At 41.6% G+C, this 17,727-nt stretch overlaps 1 protein-coding gene across 8 annotated transcripts in view; it reads right to left on the reverse strand.

Moving 5' to 3' along the window:
• Positions 1-3,913: 3,913 nt before the first annotated feature.
• Positions 3,914-17,727, reverse strand: part of LOC119657908 — a 48,735-nt gene continuing 34,921 nt past the window's right edge. For 5 of the 8 annotated variants that reach the window (XM_038065080.1, XM_038065077.1, XM_038065082.1 and 2 more), the window contains 4 exons: positions 5,152-5,525; positions 4,923-5,091; positions 4,556-4,867; positions 3,914-4,452 (listed from right to left, as the gene is read on the reverse strand). In XM_038065080.1, the coding sequence (XP_037921008.1) occupies positions 4,042-4,452; positions 4,556-4,867; positions 4,923-5,091; positions 5,152-5,504 (1,245 nt within the window). In that variant the 5' untranslated portion in view covers positions 5,505-5,525 and the 3' untranslated portion in view covers positions 3,914-4,041. Of the gene's footprint in view, positions 4,453-4,555; positions 4,868-4,922; positions 5,092-5,151; positions 5,526-5,690; positions 5,876-5,941; positions 6,041-9,981; positions 10,268-10,327; positions 10,426-17,727 lie in introns of all 8 variants that reach the window. The other 3 variants (XM_038065078.1, XM_038065079.1, XM_038065081.1) reach the window with 3 other exon arrangements.

A 17,727-nucleotide genomic window follows, 5' to 3' on the forward strand; every position in this document is an offset into this window, starting at 1 on the left:
GCTAGTCCGGATAGTCCCATACGCCCAGAACATCATTGGCCCATACCAAAGAGGCTTCACTCCAGACAAATCAGCGACAGATCAGATTTTCTCTCTGCGGCAAGTGATGGAAAAACTGTTGGAATATGGACAACAGTTGCACCATCTGTTCATCGACTTTAAAGCCGCCTATGATAGCATAGCCAGGGTAAAACTGTACACGGCCATGAGAGAATTCGGTATCCCGACGAAATTAATAAGACTGACTAGGCTGACCCTGACCAATGTGCGAGGCCAGATAAAAGCAGCAGGATCACTCTCAAGACCATTCGACATCAACAACGGTCTACGACGAGGGGATGCGCTATCATGCGTCCTCTTTAACCTGGCCCTAGAGAAAGTGATGCGTGATGCTGAGGTAAATGGAAGAGGTACGATCCTCTTCAAGTATACCCAGCTACTGGCCTATGCTGACGATATCGATATCATGGGAAGAACCACCCGAGACGTACAAACTGCCTTCATCCAGATCGAGCAGGCGGCGCGAGATCATGGGCTGCACATCAATGAAGGCAAGACAAAATATATGGTGGCAACGTCAGCACCGAAGACGAATCAACCGACAACATCAAACCGCACTGGTCAAACACAAACACGAAGAAGAATAAGGATAGGAGATTACAACTTTGAGACCGTTGACAATTTCTCCTATCTAGGGTCGAAAATCACAACCGATAACAACTACGATGATGAAATCCGCGCACGGTTGTTGTCAGTCAACAGAGCCTATTTCAGTTTACAAAGACTGTTCCGCTCGAAACGTCTCACCATAGGGTCAAAGCTCTTACTGTACAAGACTATGATCTTGCCAGTCCTCATGTATTCCTCGGAAACTTGGGTTCTTAGCAAGAAAAATTGCGAACTCTTGGCCGCGTTCGAGAGAAGAATCCTCCGAAGAATTTTTGGCCCCCTATATGAGGATGGACGATTCCGTAGCATACACAATGACGAAATCTATGAGCGATACCATGACCGTCCGGTTGTGGATAAAATCCGGCTCAATAGGTTACGGTGGGCGGGTCATTTAATCCGTATGGGTGAGGATGATCCCACCCGGAAAGTCTATAAGGGCAATATCTATGGTAGAAAAAGAAGACGAGGCAGGCCCTGCCTAAGATGGAGCGATGGCGTAGGTCAGGACGCCAGACAGCTTTTAGGGATATCGAATTGGTGGACCTCGGCGCAAAACCGGGATGTCTGGAGTTCCTTATTAAGGCAGGCCTAGACCGGATACCGGTTGTTGCGCCGTTAATGATGATGATGATGATAATCGATATAGCAACTAAAGAGGTTTGGTTGGCATCTAGAATAGTTGCTTCTACTGCAACTACCGATTCGATAATGAGTTGCTCATTGCAACCGTTTGACCCGACTCGGCAACCCTTCTGCTCCTCGGACAGAATATTGTTGGTTTTCAGGTGCGCATTGGCCCTTCTACTATTAATGAACCTTATGAATTTGCAGAGGGTTGGTAAGCGAGTAATCGGTCTTGTGTCTACGGAGTTCTGCACCTTGTCCGTTTTAAGGATAAGGTAGGTAATTAGGTAGGTACGTTATTTTTATTTCTATTTGCTTTATTCCTTTTATTTTTTTAGTTTGTTTTCTTTTATTTTATGGCCTTCCTTGGATTGTTTCTCTCCGCGTTTACCTGAATTTCTATTTATTGAAATGAATTCGGGCTAAATTCTTCCTCCTCTTCCCCTACTCCTCTCTAGTAGCGCAAAACGCTCTTAGACATAAGGAGCATCCTCCAATATAATGGCCTGAGGATGTCAAGGTAGGGAGGGAATCTTGAAGGCTTTCGCTTCACAATACATCTGACGCAGGGGAGACATCGATCGAGGATACGATTCGTCGTGGACCTTCCTTTCTAATCGCGGCGCTCGGGTCCGAAGTTTTACGGATCCATACGGGCGGTCGATCGGTGATTTTTTTTATTTTCATTCCAGCTTAGCTCGTGTGATGTCATTTCGATAGGCCGCCAATTTGTTCATTTTTCAAGGTCCGGTGCGTAACATCGCATCGGAGGACAGTTGATTTTTTTTGTAAAATGACACGTGAGGGGTCGAAGTGTTCGAAGCACCTCCCCTGCGATATTCCAGATCCTGGCTAGCACAGAGGCGCGCAAGCACATGTCGATAAAGCTTTGATATTTGCGGGCGTATCCTCAGGGTCAATTTCGCCATGTTTTTAAGTTTTTGAGATAGTTCTCCTCTCTTGACTGTCTCCGACCGCTGGGGATGGACTTTAGGCTATCACAGTCACTTTTTTGTTATTGTTAAGTACCAATGCCGAGGCAAGGGTCCATCTGCGGAGCCCATATATTTTGAAAGAACGTTTTATCTTTGCCTTTCCTTGTTTATTCTAGAGAAGGTTTCTTGTTAAAAATCACTCACACATTTTTCATTTCATTTCAGCATTGGAGAGCAGAGGCTTTTTAGTTTCCTTCTTTTCTAAATAACATCATTGTACTGCGTTTCCAATCCAAGAGCCCATTTAACTTTGCCTTATCCATTTTCCTACGATTCCATTGTAGTATTACAGCCTGATCGTCTGCAATAGTCCAATTGAATTCTAAATAACAGTGATGTGATAATGAGGCTTCGTCTGGCACATACCAGCCTCTTTTCAACTCCAACATTTTTCAAGTATAGAAATTCTAATTGAAATGTCAACTATCTCACTTCCGCGGTACACACTAGGTTCGCAAGGAATGAAATCAAAAAGCTTGATTTCCTTTAGGACTAGAAATATATTAAAGATTTGCATCACAACTTTCCGTGCGCTTGGCTACACATACGCTAACATATTCCTCAGTTCTTAAGCAGGCAGAGGATATAGAGAATCATAAAGGTACACAGAAGCAACTATGATGCTTATTCTCTTACCACCAACCTGGTATTGCAAGATAACCGCAGTTAAAATCGTCCCAATACTATTGTTTCTTCTTGTCGGTCTTGTGGAGTGTCCATAGTAGGTGATCGCGCTCCATCTCTTGCACCAAGAAGATGTAATGACCATTCTGCAGCCTTTCCAGTCTATGGCATGTCTGAATAAATTACACGTTTTCAGGTAAAAGTAGCCTTAAAAAAAACCGCTAATTGAAAACTCTGCGGCGCGCAGTGTGATGCTCACTGGAGTTAAAAACCGCCAGTAGTTCGCACATGCGATAGTTAATCGTAGCTCCCCTCTCCTTTATGTTTTGAGTTTCCTTCTGCCATGCCTTCTTCTTTCGTTCTTTTGAAGATTTAGTAACTGTACCACGGACCAATCAGTAATTGGGTTTTCAGTTCTTTCCATTACGGGGGGTGCTCTTTGTTCTGGCTGATAATTTCGTAGCCACTATTTGTACGCTTTTCACTAAAATAAATCTGGTGATGCCTCTAAAATTCGTGCTTCGTAAAGACTTGGTCCTTTACTGGGCTTGGGAAGGCTCTATTAGAAGACACCGCTAAGGTCGAGGTAGTTGATCAGTCCAGTCTTCGGGAAAAGGTCCCTCCCTGGTGAATAGAGATAGCATCATATTTCACTATACAATTACAGACTTTACACTGTATTTTAGCAGCAGTTGCTCCAATCTCTATAGTTCCCTGACTTTAACTCATATTCTTACTTGTACAGTCATTTGAAAGGCACCGAATTTTACTTTTCGTTTCTGAAAGTCGGGCAGTATAGAAAACTCAAGTCCTGAGTTACGGGCACTCATCCGCTTTCTCCCTATATGGTTTGAAAGCTCTCCGCTATAGCAACTTTTTGCCCTTTTCGAACTGCTCGCCTGACTTTCTTTGACAGAGTCTTATGGATAATATGTATACATATAAGTCAATTGTTTTGGTTGGCCATTCTCATAATTATTCAGATGTCTTGCTTCAAGTTCAATTTTTAAACATTTATTGGCAATTTATCAATTTGTATGTGACTCAAGCCAAATGGTACAAATACTGAATGAAATTTGTCAATCTGTAACACTTGTTAATAAAGTCTGTTAGTCAAACAATACTATTAATCAAACAATCCATAACTATCGTATTCCTTCAACAAAATTTTTTGACTTTCTAAGAATCGCTCTGATGAGCAAGAGAGGTCTCCAATTTTTTTTGCTTTTTCTTCATCTTTAGACGTTTCAGCAGTATTCTGAGCTGAGACTTCTTTATTCACTGCAATTGTAGGTAAGACCAGGATTGAGCTAAAAAATCCAAACATGGCTTTCCTTTTAATTTCATCTTTGACATTTTGAACTGTGGGAATGTTCTTATAAAAGCCTCTTTCTAGAGCTGCACGGAAGGCAGGGTAGTAAGCCTCTTCAATAAGTTGATCTCTATTGTTACGTAAGATATCTATTTGCAGGCTGCTGGCGAAAAAGTAGTTAATGTCAAGTCCTATACTCCCACGCATGCTTCCTTGGAAATCAACCTGCAAATAAATCATTAGATACATTCAGAAAATTTCTTTGAACTTCAACACAATTTAATGTTCATATGAAACAGTTTAACGTTTTTCCTTGCTGGATACTTACGAAAACAGCATCAATTGGCGAATCCTCATTGTATTTAAACAGGAAGTTGTTTACCCAACAATCTCCATGGCAGATTGTTAGTATATCATTTTGTGATGGTCGGATTGTATCGAGAATCTTATCTACTAGAGTTTCATTTTTATAGCAGTATTGCAGTTTGTCCATGATTTTTTCATAGCCGTGCCATTTTGATGCATGTCCGATAAGCCTTGAAGCGTTCATATATAATAGCTTTCCTATATTGTTTGGTCCTAAACTAACTGATGAGAATATTCCTCGCTTTAATTGTGCAGATGTGGCCAACGAAGGTTCCTTGAAAAAGAAGGTTTATATAGAACTGCAAAGTTTTAGAAGAACCGGTTCATACTTTTTCCAGAAGTAACATGCCACCAGCGTGATACTGCGCTAGTTTCGTTAAAATAATTTTGCTGTGATCAAGGTCCAGGCCTTTCACCCGATCTGCTATCCTGTATCCCGGCACTTTCATGTCTTCTAAGACCATGGTTGCGATTGGGTTGCTCGTGACATAGTAGCACCTAGCAATGAAATCAGTTTAATGTACCAAAATAGATGGTCAATGAATGATTTGAACTTACTTTGGTGCAATTTTCATGTTATCTAGACAATTCTCAATTCGTGGTAAGATGTCGAAATACATTACTTTCTCACTGTTGAAAATGTCGAACTCTACAAAAGCTTCCCTTGCTCCGTCCAGGGGAATACTTTTCACAATGAAGTTTGTTTCGATGTTTCCCGATCCTTTTAGGGTATAAACAACTTGAACGCGGTAAATAAAGCTAAAATAATTTTCACCAGGACTGCTTCCCATTGAGAAATCCAGGCTAAATAATTTGACATCTTCAGATCCAGTTTGGTTCGTTAGAACCCCTTTGAAAAACTGTTCGTCGAGGTACTCGGGAATGTCATTATTGTTCTTTTGAATGATCATTGTAGAAATTGGAATGCAGACCTGAAAATTTAAATGATTACTTTTCTAATCGGGTTGAGTTACCGTATGATACGTTCTAATAACATTCAAAATATATTTATTGCCTGAAACACAAATTTTATTCGGAAACGTTGGTACCGATTGGGATAAAATTTGATAGACGATAGACTATCAGAAATAAATTGCCTCATTGCGTGGATGCAGCATCCTTGCATACGTTCATGCTACGGGGCAAATGGCGGCAGTGACCACTATTTTGTTGAAGTAAGATATCGATGCAAGGCAGCAAATACTGGGAGTAGCAGGTATACCCCAACAACTGTTATCGAAATACGTATATTGGTATGTTAGAAGTACATATCCTGTAGACGCTAAAAGATGAAATAAATTGAAAGACGTAATTAATACGACTGCAGAGAAAACCATCAGATACGAACCTGGCACAAAAGGAACGTATAGTCTAACGATGCATATCAAGACCGAACCACAAAATCCAAATGAGACTAAAACGTATAATTAGGATGACCCGCTGACATCTACAGAAAAAAGAAACCAAAACATGCAAATAAGGAGGTCTGCAGATCGAACTAAAGCTTTCAGAAGCACTATTTAAGACCTTGCAGAGTCGCTGAGGGGAATTTTATTAAAGATATAGAGCAGTCGGTCAAAGGGGGCGAAACGCGGATTGGTACACACGATGGAGCATTAAACCTGGGAAACGTCTGCTGAACCAATAGCAACAGCTATCTCTGTAGTCCAAACTCCACCTTCACGTGGTGATCACTGTGAATTCTTTTTTAATGAAATCAACAACGGAAACGGACTCATAGAACGTGTGAACCCCGTACAGAAAACGGGCTGCCTAGCATCTAGCCGATACCCTGTCCTGATGTAGGGTTGATGTAACACCCTTACAAGAGATGCGCCGAAAGGGACCGGTTTCCTGGAGTAAAGCTACGACGCCGTTTATTATACCCTGCGCTCAGAGTAGGTTTACTAGTCAGCCAAAAAAAATGAAATCTGCTGTTATCCGCTTTGAACTTTGCGTTTTTGAGGCTAGTTTCGAAACATACGGTAAGGCTAATTAACGTTAACGCCTCTACAAAAAAGACTACAGAGTGGAAAAAGGATACCTCCTACAAGGTAATAGAACGAACCCTCGAAGCCTGTCCAAGGTGTGATACCAAAATGACCCTTGGAAATTTTAACAGCCAAGTTGGGGCGGAGCCCGTATACAGGTGATACGTTGGCTCCCATAGTTTACTAAAAACTACCAATGGCAACCAATGGATTATCCAACTAACATTGTCGCACGAAATGGTTGTTGGAAGTATCTGGTTTGCGCAGAAATCGATCCACAAGCATACGTGGGCCTCTCCAGACGGGACCACTTTCAACCAAATTGACTATGTGGTGATCGAACGCCACCACCTTGCAGTCTTAATAAATGTCAGAACATATAGGGGAGCCAATATAGACTCGGGCAACTATCTCGTTGGCATGGTGTTCCGAGCTCAAATAACAGTTCGAATCCGCTCTGACAATCCAATGAGAGTGAACACTAAATCATTCATAACAGAGCCCTCCATAATACCTATAAGGGGAAATGGATGCTGCAATAACCGCAGCTAACAGAGGTCCTAGAGGTTAACCATCAACGAATGATCTTCACAATTACCCAAAGGAAATTATCATTGACACGGTTACAAACATACTTGGCCCCAATCACAAAAAAAGTCAGAACAATTGGTTTAACGATAAATGTAAGCTAGCAGCGAAAGGGAAGAATACCCCAAACCGGACAATGCTACACTCCCAACGAACGCGGCAGGTGCAGGTACCTAATACGAACTTTGTCGAGGGAAGAAGCGACTTCATAGAAAGAAAAAGAAAGCCTGGGAGAACCAGCATATTTGTTAACTCGAAAAGCACCACGAGCAACCGCACCAAGCGTGGAAGTTTTACCAACAAGCCAGTAGGATGTAGCCTTGTACACCTCTACTGTTGAGACAACGAGTTAAATCTGATTTCCCACAGAATGGGTATATTGGAGCGATGGGTTGAGTACTTTGATGAACTGCACAAGAACCAAAATATCGACGAGTTGGTGACCTAACCAAATGAAGACGACAGAAAAGTGCTATCACAACTAAGCATAGAAAAAACAGTCCGTACAATCCATCGGCTTAAAAATCACAGCCAAGTTGGTTAAATATGGAGATGACCAAATAAGCTAAGCAGTTCATTAACTGATGCTGAAGATGTGGGGGAGCACTAGCGAAGAGTAATTACTTTTCCCGTACATAAAAAGGGAAATATGACGCGATGCAGCAACTATAGAGGTATCACGTTGCCGATTACCATCTATAAGATATTCTCCGTTATCTTTCCAGCCCGAATAGCCCCATATGCCCAGGATATAATTGGCGCTTGACAAAGAGGCTTCACTGCAGGCAAATCAGCAAAATATCAGATTTTCCCTTTGCGGCAAGCAACTGAAAAACTATTGGAATATGGCAATCAGTTGCATCGTCTTTTCATAGACTTCAAGACAACTAGGGTAAAACTGTACACGTCTTTGAGAGAATTTGGTATCCCTCTCCCTCCCCACTCTCGAGACCATTCATTATAATAATGGTCTCAGACAAGGGGATGAACTCAGGGAAGAGTAATCCGCGGTGCTGATGTTAATGCAAGTAGCACCATCCTCTTCAAATCCACCAAACCACTGGTCGGGCAGAACAGAAGCGACAACATGAAATCGCACTGGTCAACTAAGAACAATAGGTCGAAAATCCCAACCAATAACAGCGACGATGATGAAATCCGCGCCTTAACCTTACTGTGCAAGACTTTTCTTGCCAGTCCTCATGTGTTTCTCGGAGACTTGGGTTCTTAGTAAGAAAAATTCTGAACCCTTGGCCTCGTTCTAGAGAAAAATCCTCCGAAGAATTTTTGGCCATAACGACCATATCTGTGAGCGATAGCACGACCGCCTAGTTGTATAATAGATAAAATCCGAATCAACAAGTTGCGGTGGGCGGGTCCTCTATGATGAATCTATAGCGAAGATATCTATGCTGAAGAAAGAAGACGAGGCAGACTCTGCCTCAGATGGAACGATGGCGTCGGTCATCGAATTGATGGACATCGGCTCAAAACCAGGATGTCTGGAGGTCCTTACTAAGCCAGGCCTAGACCGGATACCGGTAGTTGCGCCGTTGTCGATGATGGAGCAGAAAAGAATATTTCGAGGAGCTACTTAATTCAACAATCTAATCCCGCCACTTCGAAGGAGTAGAGAACATACGGGCACTTATCTGACCACCTACACTGACAACCAAGCTTCTTAACCTCATAAACACTCATGTGATGAAACTATGTTGAAAGATTGGTGGAAAAGTGTTATTTGCCCTGTTTATAAAAGAGGTGATAAACACTGGTGCAAAACTATAGAGGGATATCGTTGCTGTGCACATTTTACAAACTGCTGTGCAAAATAATATAAATAAAGCTTGAACCCCGCTCAAATAATATTGATCCCGAATACCAGGGAGAATTTTAAACCGGAAAGTCGACGATTCTTTAGTCTCAGTGACGCAAATACTGAGAAAGTGCTGGGAATATAACATGAACGTCCATCAAATGGTATACGTCATCGATCGATCGCTCGATGCTATACAAAATGGTTTGCTGTCCTTACGTAACTGATTAGACTAATTAGAATGACAATGACTCAGTTTAGCGTTCAAATAGAGATACAAAGCGAACTATCGAAATGTTTCTGCACACACTCTGGATTAAAGCAACGCGATTGACTGGCCACAACTCTATTTAACATCTAAATGGCTACTGTGCAAATCATCCCAGGTGGTGGTATAAGTATCCTAGCTTGATCAAGAGTAAATACAAAGGAGACACTGAAGTTGATAAAGTAACGAAAAAATTGCCATAAAAAAAGAGGAAACCAATAATTTTGGCACAAACCAAAAGAAAGATGCTCAGAAAAGGAAACAACCAAATAGAAGAAATCAACATACATAAAAGTGTACGATGGAGACAAATTTCACATTATATAAAACTTTAATTCATCCTGTCCTGTGTTACGGCAGGATGAACCAAATTGGAGAGTAAAAAATTTATGTTTTCGAATGTCGAGCCTCCAGGCGACTCTTAAACCCAGTGAGGACGAACGCGGATGGCGAATGAGATATAACAATGAGTTGTACCTACTGTATAAAGATCCAGAAGCTGACATTCATAATAAGATTTGAAAGTTCGAATAGCCAAGTTATGTAGCCAAGTTATGGTCAGGTCGCGATCGCTCCACCGAGAAGAGTGGAGACGATAACTTCTAGAGGCCAAGGACCGGCATCGGACTATAGGATCACGGAAGCAGAAAAAAAAGCACACCAGAAGTTGGGACACGTTGGGTTTCTACTGGATGCAGTTACTTACCGTGCAACATAGAACTTACTTCATTGAAAATTTGTGCCGATGGATATAAAGATGCGAAATTAGTTGGGAAGTGCCAGACTCTATCGAAATTTTTGAAACGCACCAAAGACCTGCTCGAATGTTTGATCCACAAATCAGGCTAATTTCGCTATACTTCTTCTTATGCCGTAACAGGCGCGGAGTTTCTTCAAAAACCTGGTTGAAGACATATTTTTGCTGTCTCATCGAGTCATAGCTCTGGATTTGGAGTAGGAGGCAAGTAAAGTTGTTGTGAAAATAAACGCTTTTGTTGTTTTGTCCAAAATCTGCAAATGCAACAATTTCAACACTAACATCAAGTTGAATCTATTCAGTATGTTACTAACTTTCTTTTAGATGTTTCCTTCAAAGTTCTTCGAAAGCTTCAAGCCTTCTTTAACATTTATGCAATTTTGAACGATGGACGTGGTCGGTGTATGAGCCACTATGAAAGATGAATGACAATTCCATTAATGCTATGGCATTTACTATCTCAAACTGGCTGACGAGTGGATAAAGCAGCGCAAGCTTCGGAAAAAGTCCCAGAGGTAATGGAAGCACATTTCAGCGAACCGTTAAAAATGGAATATATATGTATATTGGAAATTTAGGATTGATTATGGCTGCGGTATGGGGATCCGAGGGATCGTTTTTTTTTGTATCAATTTTATCTAAATATAGTGTAGAATATATGAGCAACGTGATTTTTAAGGTTTTGTGTAAAACAAAACCTTATTCAAATCGTTTCAATGTCTGTCTGTCTGTCTGTCACACGCATTTTTCTCCAAAACGGCTAAACCGATCCGAGCAAAATTTGGTGGACATATGGGAACTATAAAATCCCACGCATACAGTGAGTGGCATAAATTTAGGTGGAGTTTAAAGGCGGGCTCCCCATACATGCAAAGGGGGGATTCAAAAATTGTTTTCACCGGATATAGTTGTGTATGGTATCAAATGAAAGGTCTCAATTTGTACTTTCCGAAACCGATATTAGTTTTGGCATAAATTGCAAAGCGCGTGAGTAATGAGTCAAAATGTACGCAGTTGAAGTGAGACAGGACTCATTTTCGGAAACTACACAACCTAAAAATCCGGAAAAAATCGAAGTGGTGCGCCTAGATGAAATCTAGGCCTCAAAATATGTCCCATTCCGATATCTGCTCAAATAAAGTTACTAATAGTATATTACTACTTTTCAGAAATTTACTGAAAAACCCCCTTAAATTCATCCTAGGACTTCTGGGTTTTGTACCAGCATAGAGGACAGTATTTTGTATATACGCGCAAAATTTCGTAGAAATCTGGCAATTAACGCCAAAGTTATAGCAGTTCAAACTTAGCAATTTCGTGCGATTTTACCGCTTCCAAAGCCATGCAAATCAGATGCTGACGTCATAATTACCCGGAATAATTGACATTCGCATTTATGAAGAATCTACTTATCTGCAGCACTTTTCAAGATTTTGTGTAAAACACTTATGTGAAATCTAATCTTCGAGAGATGTCCTATCCCGGTATCTGCTCAAAAAATTTACTAATAGTATATTATGAACTTTTAGAAATTGACTAAAAAACTCCCCTTAAGTTCATCCTAAGTGTACTAAATTTTGCACCGACATAGAGGACAGCTTCGTGCATACACATGCTAAGCTTCATGAAAATCCAACTATTATTGGGAGAGTTATAGCAGTTCAAACTTATCAATTTCGTGCTAATTAACAGCATCCTAAGCCATACAAATAAGATGCTGACGTCATAATTAACGAGAATAATTGAAATTCCATTCAAGAAGACTCTAATTCTCCCTAGCCCTTTTTTATTAAGGTTTTGTTTGTAAAACAAAACCTTATTAAAATCGGTTTACTGTCTGTCTGTCTGTCCGTCTGTCTGTCTGTCTGTCGGTCACACGCATTTTTCGCGGAGACGGTTATAGCGATTGACACCAAATTTGGTAGAAAGATGGGAACAGTGAACGCTCACGCATTTAGTGAGTTACATCCTCTTACGACGAATTTAAGGGGGGGTCCCCATACATGCAAAAGGCTGGTGTAAATTTTTTTTTATCAAATATAGTCATGTGGGGTATCAAATTAAAGGTCTCGCTTAGTGCTTTTCGAAGCCGGTCTTAGTTTTGACTTTTGTTGAAAAGGTGGGGAGTGCGGGGGGTCGAAAGTGGTCATTTTTTTAACGAACCCATTCTCAGGAACTACCAAACCGAAAAATCTGGAAAAAATCAGGAGGCTGCCACTATATAGTGCCTAGGCTCCGAAATACCCTCCATATCGATATCTTTTCAAATAAAGTTAATAATAGTATACTACTATAATTTTTAGTAATTGACAGGAAAACCCCCCTTAAGTTTACCGTAGAATCACAAAATTTTGGAGCAATGTAGGCTACGGTATAGATCATGATCTTGCCAAATTTGGTGAAAATCGCACTATTACTAACAAAGTTATACTAGGTCAAATCTGCGCTCCTCTGCAAATTCAAGACTATGAATGTCAATATCACTTGAAAGTGGCCATTTTCACATAATATATGCATATTTTACGTGCTACATGCTAATGGGACAAATGCACACCCAAATCTCATTATAAAAGAAATATACAAAACCTTTCATACCTGAAGCGTCTAGCTTCCGGTTTTCCGACTTGTTTATATTTGATGTTGGTTAAATTGTTGGCATTTGCTAATAATATTAAACTCAGAGTGTGAAGCGTATGAGGTTGACTATTTCAATACGGGGCTTTCCATCAAATGATTTATTTAAATTACTTTCTAAAAAATAGATGCCAATAGAATTTTTAACTATGTGACACGCAACTGTCAGGCTCACCGCTCCTCACATCTTCTTCTTTTTCTTGAGCCTTCAGTTCACAAGCGGGGTCGGCTCGTCGTGATCGGTTTCGTCATTTTATTTTATCGAATGCCTGATCAGGATGTAATCGCGAGACCTTCAAATCCCCATCCTCTGTATCATGCGACCATTGTTTTGGCCGGCTTTTTGGTTGCTTACCATTGACTTCGATGTTCTGACCAATACTGGTTGTTGAATTCTCGTTAGCGTGAATTACGTGACCGCACCATCGAAAACGCCTCTCTTGCAATTTTTCCACGATCGTTGCAAACCCATATCGACCGCGGATATTCTCATTTCAGACGTAATCAAAACGTGTCACGCCACCAGTGCAATGCAACATCTTCGTCCCCATTACCGCAAGACGCCGTTCATTGTCCTTTATAGTCAACACTCAAACTATAGAGAGCGACAGACGGACGACATTGCAGTAAATTTTAGATTTGGGACGTGCGCTGATACGTCGATCACAAAGAACACCAGTTGCGGAATGTCACTTCATCCAGGTGGCGTTAATGCTTGAAACATTTCATTACGCAGTTCTCCATTGGCTGGTAGCATTGACTGGAGATATTTAAATCGCTCAGTTCTTTCAATGGCAGTAATCTGCCCCTCCAGATATTTAAATCGCTGAGTTCTGGCAATGGTGGTAACCTGCCCGGAACTGAGCGATTTAAATATCACCGGTCAATACTATAAGCCAATGGAGAACTACGTTATGCTCCTCACATAGGGAAACACAAAACCTTTTATACCTGAAGCGTCAAGCTTCCGGTTTCCCGACTTGTTTTTATATTCGGAGTCGTTCGAAAATTACAATGTTAAACAGGTAAAATCTCACATGCCAGGTTCATGTCGACCGCCGTAATGAAGTGCGTATTAATCGGCCTGAATGACGTTCAAATGACTTTCATAAAAGGACAAGAAAGGCTTTACATGTGTTTCTTCAAGAAACCTAAGATTTATGGTCTAGGTGTAGCAGATTAATGGTCAGTTAAGGTTCGATGGCTGAAAATAGCATTCTACTTTTTAAATGCGTTTTTCTCGAAACTGCATGTTGAAAATCTGCTGCCACCATAGAAATTTTTTCTTTAAGATGATTACTGCGCCCTCTAGCGCGGCAGCAGAAAAACACCTTTCTTTTTGAAAAGCGTGCATAAGTTGCTCTGTATTTCCACAGTGAACTATGCTATCGAACAGGAAAATCACTACCCATGCTCAAGATATTAATGAATATACGATGATAAATTCGTATTTGTACCTACAGAATGCTAGCTTTCTTCAAGTTTAGCGGAAACTCTTGCGGTATAAACCTGATGTTTTGGGGTTAATCGTGGTAAGATAGCGGTAATCTGGGCAACAAGCATGTCCTAGGAATTCGTATTAGACAGAATATCAACTGCACGGCTTTAGACCAGCATAAAGAGAATCTAATAGTAAAGTACACATAAACAGAAACTTCCAATCCAAGACCTTTAAGCAACTTAACATGGTCAAAAAAAGTTTCTTAAAGATGACATTGCGAAAGCAATAGCTGAGCTGAATGTCCCGATGGGCTACAAATTATGCTGCCTATTGTTTGGAATATAGGAGATCCTTCATCAGACGTTGCCTCACTTCTGCCCTAGGAGCAGCGTGACCAGAAGTGGCAGCAGATGGAAAACGCTCCTTTATATGTATAATCGCAAAAATACGACAAGGATGCCAATTATATCCAAGTTAAACCGCCAAAAGTATGAGCCTAACCTAAACTAAAGCTATTGTTTGGGATATGGGGGATCCTAAGTTCATATCCACATGATGTTGGGCCGGACCAAATGGAGAGCAACTTCCTTCCACGTTTGCTGGTCCACGGACCCCTCGTTTGGAGCATAGCAACCAAGCATTCAAAAAGAGAGACTAACAGTTTCGTCCAGGGCAGAGGCAGCGTCTAATGTGTTTTATGGACCTGGAGGATATCTGTTGTCGCTGACAGTGTAGGAGAACGAGACACACGCACAAATTGTGGAAAGCAAAACGTAACGAGTAAAGTAATAAAACGGATTTTATCCTTTCACTTGGGGGTGTGAATAATAATGATTTGGCTGTTATACACTATACCACAAGAGAGTAGGTTGATTTTCCAGTCAAAGACGTCAAGGGGAAGTTCTTTATCAATGAGGATGAGTAGGAACATTCCACCACGGTGCTCAATAGAATAACATCCGATAAAACTTTAAACTCCATTTTTCGCAGATGAAGTAAATAATTGGCGAATACGAACTGTTCTTCCACGCAAAAATGAAGTCATCTCCAGCACTAATGCGTTCAACAGGGTTAAAGCTATTGGCTTCAATGTCTTTTCGCGGAATTGTCCATCACAACATCGGCAGTTTTTGCGGTTGCGCTACAATTAATTTACTCTGAGTACCTCAAGCCGTTTCCAAAGAATGAAAGAAGGGTATGACCATTAAGATTCCGAAGAAGGATATCTTTCTTGACTGCGACAATTGTAGAGGTTTTCGCGAGCTACATTCTGCCGACGATTTTATTCCTTGTATTATTAAGCTCAGACTGTTGCACGCGAAATTTCTCTTTGTATGTTGGAACTTTATACGTGCATATAGAATTACTGCCACCAATACTCGAAAGCTCCCAATCCTTTCTCTACCGTGCGATGCAGGTATTCTCGCTTCCCACAATATCAATCCGCTCAACTACTGGTATGGAAAAACCCTCCATGAATATCGGCTCTCAAACTTTTCTAAAGAAGTAGGATTCTGAGTTGATAAAAACAGGGAGTCAACAACGGTTTGTTAGGAGCCTAGAATTCCTCATTCAGCCAAAAAAAAAACAAGTGGAAAACGTGTCAGGTATGAAAGGTTTTGTTGATTTTTTATCTAAAAACATATTCGTATACGATGGTTCCATTTATGGTACATATGACTCTTAATGCGTATACGTTAGATGATATTCAATTCGATGTGGTACTGATATTTTATCTTTTAGGGAGTAGTAAGTTGATTCTACTACCAAACCTCATCTCCACCTCCACGTGGTGACCACTGGGAGCTCTTTCATAACGAAAAGCTGCAGAGGGAGAAGGATGAAGGCGAGTCTCCCGCAAATAAAAACGGGACAAATTGTACCAACTGGCCCTCCAGGTTGGGGGTTGGGTAGGACTGACAACCCAGCAAGGAAAACCGATGTTACGAAGCCACGAAAGGAGCCCCGGACAGGATGGATCTTACAACGACAAACCCGGCAACGACAACGGATTAACGATTTGCGCATTTTCTCATGAAACGTGCGCTCCCTGTACAAACTGAATGCTGCTGAGCAGCTAGCCGATACCCTCTCCCAATATAGGAATGATATAACAGCGTTACACGAGATGCGATGGACAGGGACTGGTTTCTTGGAGAAGAGCCACTACACCATATATTACAGCAGTCATCCAGTAAACCATGTGCTCGGAGTAGGTTTCTTTGTCAGCCAAAAAATGAAACCTCCTGTTATCGGCTTTGAAAACATAAGCGAATGGCTAAGCACTCTGCCCTTCCGAGGCAAGTTTAGAAATATAAGCCTCATTAATGTTCACGCCCCTACAGAGGAGACTGCAGAGTCGGAGAAGGATACCTTCTACAAGGCAGGAGAACGAACCCTCAAAGCCTGCCCCAGATATGATATTAAAATCATACTTGGGGATTTTAACAGCCAAGTAGGGACGGAGCCCGTATTCAGGCGATACGTTGGCTCCCATAGCTTACACGAAAATACAAATGATAACGGACTGCCGATTATTCAATTAGCAGGGTCACACGAAATGGTAGTTGGAAGTACCTGGTTTGCGCGGAAAGCGGTCCACAAACATACGTGGGCCTCTCCAGACGGGACTACTTTCAACCAAATTGACCACGTGTTGATCGAACGCCGCAACCTCTCAGCCTTGATGAATGTCAGAACATATAGGGGGGCCAATATAGACTCGGATCACTATCTCGTTGGCATGGTGCTCCGAGTTCGAATAACAATGCCACCTAGAATCCCCTCTGGCAATCAGGTGAGAGTGAACACTGAAGCCATCCACAACACAGTCCTTCGCGACACCTATGAGAGGGAATTGGATGCCGCAATAACCGCAGTCAACAGAGGACCTGGAGATGAAGCATCAACAAATGATCTTCACAATCACCTGAAGAACGTTATCTTGGATACGGCCACAAAGATACTTAGCCCCAGCCGCAAAACGAGCCGGAACGGCTGATTTGACGATGAATGTAAGCTAGCAACGGAACGGAAGAATGCCGCATACCGAGTAATGCTTCATTCTCAAAGAACGCGAGCACGCGCAGAGACTTATCACGAACTCCGTCGAGCGGAGAAGTGACTTCACAGACGAAAAACTAGAAAAGTACAGGGAGCAACCGCACCAGACGCGGAACTTTTACCAACAAGTCTAATACACCTCGATGGTCATCCTGCCGAGACGTACAGGGAAATCTGATTTGCGACAGCATGGGCATATTGGAGCGATGAGTTGAGTAGTTTGATGAGTTACTGAGCAACCAGAACATCGGCGAGTTGGACGTCCCGCCAACTGAAAACGACGGACAAATACTGCCACCACCAAGTTTAGCAGAAACAGTCCGTGCAATTCATCGGCTTAAAAATCATAGGTCGCCAGGAGCCAATGGAATTACAGCCGAATTGGTTAAATATGGAGGCGACCAGTTACACCAAGTGGTTCATCAATTTGTGCGCAAGGTACGGGACAGCGAATTAATGCCTGACGATAGGCAACGAAGCATTATCTGTCTCATACATAAAAAGGGAGATATCACACAGTGCAGCAATTATAGAGGTATCACGTTGCTGAGTACCATCTATAAGATATTCTCCGCT

This window comes from Hermetia illucens, chromosome 5 (assembly GCF_905115235.1).
Source record: "Hermetia illucens chromosome 5, iHerIll2.2.curated.20191125, whole genome shotgun sequence".
NCBI lineage: Eukaryota > Metazoa > Arthropoda > Insecta > Diptera > Stratiomyidae > Hermetia > Hermetia illucens.